The sequence below is a fragment of the Penaeus japonicus genome, unplaced genomic scaffold, assembly GCF_977035675.1.
Source record: "Penaeus japonicus unplaced genomic scaffold, GWHDUDI00000001_assembly GWHDUDI00000015, whole genome shotgun sequence".
Classification (NCBI taxonomy): Eukaryota; Metazoa; Arthropoda; class Malacostraca; order Decapoda; family Penaeidae; genus Penaeus; species Penaeus japonicus.
Window position 1 is genome coordinate 30773562 of NW_028234417.1, and position 7500 is coordinate 30781061.

The following is a 7500-nucleotide window of genomic DNA, read 5'->3' on the forward strand; positions in this document are numbered from 1 at the left end:
CTTGTTGTCTACCGTATTCCCATGAAAATGAAGAAGAAAAGGAAACCTTATTATTCCGATTTTATTTTTTAGAAATCGAATAAAGTACCACGGTTAGCATCAGTTAGAAACTATACTGATTTACTTAGTTTATTAGCTTACTTATTAAAAGGTTAGCTCGACCAAGTGCAAGGTACCTCGTGCATGGTGTCTGGCAAGGGTCGTCGCATCAGACCGTCATGTCATTTTTCAAAGCTCATGGGGATAAAGTTACCCTTTGCTGAGACCAACTGTCATCGACTATTTAGTTTTCTTTTTGCTATTGTTTAATGTTATACTTTGTTGGTGTGTATCGGTAAACTTGCTCTGTAAGTGAAGCGTTGTGCATGTTCCCATTTGAACGATGTCCGATAGAGAAATTCTGTTTTCCATGTCAAATATGTTAATTTAAATGATGACCTTATTCTTCACGGTGATGTAAACGTGCGATTAAACCACCCCTAATTACCAACTTGACTTATTTTCTTAATTTTCTCTCAAAGCTTCGATCCCAGTTTCGTAAAGTTTCGCCCTCACATGTTCTCGCTCAGCATCCAGATCAACCGTGTGTAAGTCGCCCTTTCCGGGAAGAAGATTACATCCCTTATTGACTCGGGGAGCTGTTCCCGGGTTCTTTCACTTCATTCATGGTCTCCTTTTGTTAATATTGTTTTTTAACATTAATTCTAGTCTGTTGGAAGGATAGGCAAGCGAGAGCCATTGTTAGCGATTATAATTACATTGGTTTGTCAAGAAGCTGCGGTGACCAGAGACCGCGAAGGCGAGAGTAGGTTGCGTAAGGGCTGGTAAGAAACTCTTAAGTCTCTCTTTTTTCGTATTAAAAGAAAAGAAAAGAAAGAAAAAAATCTTTGCGCTTGTTGTAAACGCATTGAGTGTGTACCTTTACCGTAGTGTTTCGCTTTTGACTATTTTTCCCCTCCCTGAATTTCCACCGTTTTCCCTCCCTTGTGGAACGAAATGAACGTAATTAAGCAAGAAAAAAAAATTATTATTGTCATCATTATTATCATTATTATTTTGTAAGGGGGGTTTGAGGCGGAGTGTTATTTGACCTTGTCCAATGTCACCGCCTACGAAGTTTCGGAAAGATTAGTCTATGTTCGCGTTGCTTTACTAATGGACGCTTTTTTGTTTGTTTTTTGTTTTTTTGTTTTGTTTTTTAGTTTTGTTTATTGAAACTTCCGAACGTCTTATGAAGCGGAGTGAAGTTCTTATCTCAGTGTTTCCCGGTAGTTCTGCTCGATGTGAACTAGAAGAAGTAAAAGTAAACCTGCAATGTTGAAATATATTTACATAGACACACATTGTACCTAAAAACCACCATGTTGTCCTAAAATCTTTGGAAAACAGAATGGAAGTTAAAGTGAGTTTCTTTTTTATTCGTTTCGTTCTCTCCTTTTCTTTTCTTTTTTTCTTTTTTTCTTTTTATTGGATGAGGGGGATCTGGCTTGATTAAAAATAACGAGCACCGGATAATTAGGTACTTTGAAATGCAACTTTGAGATGGATAAGCACCAATTTTTTTTCATTCTCTCTCTCTCTCTCTCTCTCTTTCTTTCTTTCTTTCTCTCTCTCTTTCTCTCTCTCTCTCTTTCTCTCTCTCTTTCTCTCTCTCTCTCTTTCTCTCTCTTTCTTTCTCTCTCTCTCCTTTATCTCCTGTCTCTCCTCTCTCTCTTCTATCTCTCTTCTCTCTCTCTTCTCTCTCTCTCTCTCCTCTCTCTTCTTCTATCTCTCTTCTCTCTCTCTCTCCTCTCTCTTCTTCTCTCTCTCTTCTCCTCTCTCTCTCTCTCTCTCTCCTCTCTCTCTCTCTCTCTCTCTCTCATTTATCTCCTGTCTCTCCTCTCTCTCTTCTCTCTCCCTCTCTTCTTTCTCTCTCTCTCCTCTCACTCTCTCTCTCCTCTCTCTCTCTCTCTCTCTCTCTCTCTCTCTCTCTCTCTCCTCTCTCTCTCTCTCTCTCTCTCTCTCCTCTCTCCCTCTCCCTCTCTCTCTCTCCCCTCTCTCTCTCTCCTCTCTTCTCTCTCTCCCTCCCCTATCTCTCTTTTTTTCCTCTCTCTCTTTCTCTCTCCCTCTCCCCCCCCCCACCCTCTCCCCTCTCTCTCTCTTTCTCTCTCCTCTCTCCTCTCTCTCTCTCTCTCTCCTCATCCTCTCTCTCTCTTTCTCTCCCTCTCCCTCTCCCTCTCCCTCTTTCTCTCTCACACTCACCGTTTTCTTTCTTTCTTTCTTTCTTTCTTTAGCCTTTGCCTGAGGCTTGTAAACCTTTTCCTTCATTCTTATTGTCTTTGTTTATTTCGAGAAACAAAAAGACTCACGTAATGCAACTTGGGACTTACAAGGCCTCCCTTTCCTGTCAAGGTTTATTGTGTAAGTGTTCTCTGGCGTCCGGTAAGGAGAGAGAGAGAGAGAGAGAGAGAGAGAGAGAGAGAGAGAGAGAGAGAGAGAGAGAGAGAGAGAGAGAAATAAGAGAAAATGTGGTACTGGTTCTTGGTTTGTTGACCTTTCGTTCTCTTTTTGTTGTGATTTTCGTTCTCTTTTAGAAATATTTTTTATTTTCAAGTTTATGTACTCTTCTCTCTCTTTCGCTCTCTCTCTCTCTCTCTCTCTCTCTCTCCCTCTCCCCCTCCCTCTCTCTCTCTCTCTCTCTCTCTCTCCCTCTCCCTCCCTCTCTCCCTCTCCCCCTCCCCCTCCCCTTCCCCCTCCCTCCCTCCCTCCCTCTGCCCCTTTTCATTTGTTTCTCTCTTTTTTACGATATTTAATATTCCATGATTCCTATATTGTTCTAATACTCTAATACCGTTTTTATCCACTCTCTTTGGTGTATTTGTTGCATGGTAATTATGATGTTCTCGGTCATTAGAGGTCACATCAGTGCATGACCGCAAATTGCGACATTAACTGTTGCATAACAGCCTGTGAAACAAACAAGAAAGAGGGCGAATTAGCGACGCGGGGAATAACCCAGGGGACGGGGGAGGGCAGGGGAAGAGTGTAATCTGGAGTGGTGGGGGGTAGGGTGGGCAGCGGGGAGTGGCGGGGGCGAGGTGTTAGGGAGGGATGGGGAATGCAGTCTGGAGTAGTGGAGGGTATGGAGGGCAGGGAGGGTGCCATTTGGAGTAGTGGAGGGCAGGGAAGGAGTGCAGTCTGGAGCAGTGGAGGGTTATGGAAGGAGTGCAGTCTGGAGTAGTGGAGGGTATGGAAGGCAAGGGAGGAGTGCAATCTGGAGTGGCGGGGTAGGGGTGAGGGGGTAGGCGGAGTATGGAGGGCACGAGCTCCCAGGGGTGAATGGATACGCGTTCCACATGGCGAATTCCCAAAGCTAATCCTCTCTTCTTTTTTCCTCGTCTTTCAGGGAGCGAAGAAGCCGTTCAACAGCGTCACCAAGGCGAACATCGGGGACGCTCACGCCATGGGTCAGAAGCCCATCACTTTCCTCAGACAGGTACTGTGCCGCGGCTCTGGAGTCCTCAGTCCTTGCGGGTGGTTGACGCGGGGGAGGTGTGTGTGTGTGTGTGTGTGTGTGTGTGTGTGTGTGTGTGTGTGTGTGTGTGTGTGTGTGTGTGTGTGTGTGTGTGTGTGTGTGTGTGTGTGTGTGTGTGAGAGAGAGAGAGAGAGAGAGAGAGAGAGAGAGAGAGAGAATTTTGATTTGATTTGATATAGTTTATTTGCAGAATAATTTACATCCTCTGTAAAAAGCCAGGGTAAGATGTAAAGGGCTTAGTCAAGCAAACATCTTAAGTACCTGAGGAGCTGCATTATACTGGCAAACATATTTACATGTTTTACCTAGTCGGTAAAAAACCTTTTATGTCACTGATCATGTCAAAGACAAGACCAGTGTCTATAATAAGATTAACATAATCTACAAGTTTCCGTACAGCAAAGCAAGTATTGGTTGAGACTATGTCATTTAGCTTTTTTGCACAATTTACAGTGGTGATATGTGACTGGTTTTGCATCCAAAACTGCATCCTGCACATAGTGTATAGTATAATGATAGCCTATTCGTTGTCTGGTTAGTATAACTTGTTGCCTCCGCGATAGACCTTTATAAATTTCATAGGGCAATACTTTCATAATGCCAGATAGTGCTATGTCCATTCTTTTTCATCTTTTCTGTAGCCCATACCTGATCCTCATAATCTCTTAAACAGCTATTAATACGTCTTTTCATCTGAGTAAGAGATAATGGTATAGCATAGTGTGGTTCTTCATAGGAAAGTGCGAATTTGGCTAACTGGTCAACTTTTTCACATGATGGTATTCCTATATGAGAGGGTATCCAGTGCAATGACACTTGTATACCCTGCTCTGAGAGTCTGGAAATTTGATGTAGGATGTTTTTAGATACCATGTTTTCTGGGTTAAATGCAGTGAGTCTATAGAGGGCACCCTGACTGTCAGAAAAGACAGCCAGGTGGCGCCCCTGTTCACTACCTTCCTTTATGGCATGGTATATGGCTAATGATTCAGCATCAGTTGTGTTTGCCCAGTCTGAAATCCGCGCACTTTCTCTATAAGAAATGTCGGGAATTAAGACTCCAATCCCAGCTGCTCCATGAGGTTCACTGGAGGCATCACAGTAGATTGCAAGTGGGGGTTCACCATCAAGAGGATGGAGGCTATCTTCAATATACTTCAGGTAATGAGACTTCAGTTCTGATGTCAAAATCATGGATTTAGGTCCTGGCAGTCTGTCAATATGGACATATACATGAGATCTATGCCATGGTGCAGATAGTTTGGTTTCTGAGATATTAAGAGCATCAATGCTCCATACATTGAAGCTGAGGATGGTCTGGGCAGTTTTGGCTTTCCATTCTAAGTTGAAGTGTATTAGATTGGAATATCGAGGCCGAGCAAACCTGACTCTGTGACTGATCTCATTTGCCAGAGCTTGGGAAATCTGTGGTTTGGGTAGGAGCTGCAAGATTCTAGTACCAAGAACGGTATTAATTTGGGTAACACGACTGTGGATTGTTGGGAGATCTAATTCTTTCCTCATGACCAGAACTTTGGCAGTCATTGGACAACTGAGTATAATTCTAATAGCCTTGTTCTGTAGAACTTCAAGGGGTTTGAGGGCATTTGGAGGTAACAGACTAAGAACCGGACTCGCATAGTCAATCACGGACCGAACCAAGGTAATATACATCAACCTCAGGACTCTGAGGGAGGCACCAATGTATCTGTTACATATAAATTGTAATGGTCTTAAACGTTCCAAACAACGTTCTTTGATATCGTGAATAATTTCGTGGGTGAAACGAGAATTGCGTGACATGGTGTGGAGCAATCACTATAACAAGATACCTGTACGAGTCAGTCCTTGCAATAACTTGTCCACCTAAGCTTGGTATATAGGGCAGTTGACGACGTCTGGATGTAAGTTTGGTTTTGATAGGGTTGATTATGTGGCCAAGAGAAGCACACTTTTTGCTGAATCTCCTGATTACATATTCCCCCCTATCAAAGACTTGGATGAGGATATCATCCGCATATGATATGATATTGCATAGGTCTCCTAACTCATTGTTCAGTTTGCAGATAGAGTGCATAAGTATGTTAAATAGTGTAGGGGACAATACTCCCCCTTGTGGGGAACCTAACTCTAGTTAGAGAGAGAGAGATCGTGTGTATATGTGTGAGTGTGTGTGTGTGTGTGTGTGTGAGAGAGAGAGTGAGTGTGTGTGTATGTGTGAGTGAGAGAGAGAGAGAGAGAGAGAGAGAGTGTGTGTGAGAGTGAGTGTGTGAGAAAGAGAGCAAGCGTGTGTGCCTGTGTGCGTGTATGTGTGTGTGTGTGTGTGTCTTTGACCAGTAGTGTTAATTAAACAAACAAAGGCGTCCTCAAGTAATCAACACTGGGCTATGAAAGAAGCAGACGAAAAGCCATCCGTCATGCACTACAACGAAGAATGACGATAAACCGCGACGTCCTGGCTGCATGTGTGCGAGTCTCCAAGTGTAAATGCTAAGCTTTAAACGAATCGACCTTGGCGCCACATTTTGAATAATAAATGATAATGCTAGCGCGACGTCACCGCCATCACAAACGTACCTGACAGACACATGATGTATTCATAAACATTCCTAAAAAGAAACAATCAAACAAAGATCACAGACTAATACCAACAACATGCATAAACAACAGAGACACAACCTCATAAAGAGCGAGTTAAAGGAAGACCCCATTTCCACCCCATCGATATTGCCGAAATGAAATCCGCCGGGCCCTCCCTTCCAGGCACCCTGTTCTCACACAGCGCCTTTATGCCGGACTACGACCCTCTCCCTTCTCCCTCTTCTCCCTGGATGTCTAGGCTACCTCTTCTGGTTGGAGGACCAAGCTCTCTTACTCTTGCTTGCTTGCTTGCTTGCTTTCTTCGTCTGTCTGTCTGTCTGTCTGTTTGTTTGTTTCTCTCTGTCGTAGACTTACTCCTTTTACAACTGGGTAGGCTGTTGTGAGTCAGCTTTGTCTTTGTTTTTTTTGTTTTTTTTTTGTTTTGTTTTTTTCTCAATCCCTCAAACACACACACATACACACACACACACACACACACACACACACACACACACACACACACACACACACACACACACACACACACACACACACACACACACACACACACACACACACACACACACACGCTTTATATATAATAATCACCTCTAACAAAATAGATGCTCCTAATTCCTACGACCACGCCGATATACAGATTCCCATCGCATGCACTGCACGGGCCTCTGTAGCTTGTACAACGGAGGGGTCGTATATAATTAGACACTTTACCCCCTTGTGTAAGCTCATGCATAGACTTGGCGCGTTCCCCAACTTGTATGAGTACTGGCGCACGTGACTTGCCCGTTCCTGGCTTGGGGGTGTGAGAGTGAGAAAGTGTGAGAGTGTGAGAGTGTGAGAGTGAGAGAGAGAGAGAGAGAGAGAGAGAGAGAGAGAGAGAGAGAGAGAGAGAGAGAGAGAGAGAGAGAGAGAGAGGCAGGGTGGCAGTGAGAGGGGAAATTAGGATTAGGTAGGCAGTAAAGCAGAGAGACAGACCGACAGACAAAAAAAAAAGAACGAAAGAAAAAGAGAAAAAGAAATTCGCACGCTTTCAATTGCACGCGGACTCATGCTAGTATCAGCACCTGTCGGTGGCACGCGTAGTCCTTGGTTTTGCGTGAGAAAGTTTCTGCAGGGAGCATGACACCCCTTCCCAACCACCCACACCCCTCTCCCTCTTCCCCCTCCCCCCTTTCCCCCTTCTTCCCCACCACCCTTACCCCTCTACCTCTTCCCCCTCCTCCCTGCCCCCTTCCCCACCACCCTTACCCCTCTACCCCTTCCCCCTCCTCCCTGCCCCCTTCCCCCTTCTTCCCCACCACCCTTACCCCTCTACCCCTTCCCCCTCCTCCCTGCCCCCTTCCCCCTTCTTCCCCACCACCCTTACCCCTCTACCTCCTCCTCCT

The 7500-nt window shown here is 44.6% G+C and overlaps 1 protein-coding gene across 2 annotated transcripts in view; it reads left to right on the forward strand.

Annotated features, from left to right (window-relative positions):
• LOC122249893 (alanine aminotransferase 1) overlaps window positions 1–7500 on the forward strand; it is a 40600-nt gene that overhangs the window by 3864 nt on the left and 29236 nt on the right. For both annotated transcript variants that reach the window (XM_043011074.2, XM_086544772.1), the window contains one exon: window positions 3386–3475. In XM_043011074.2, the coding sequence (XP_042867008.2) occupies window positions 3386–3475 (90 nt within the window). The remainder of the gene's footprint in view (window positions 1–3385; window positions 3476–7500) is intronic.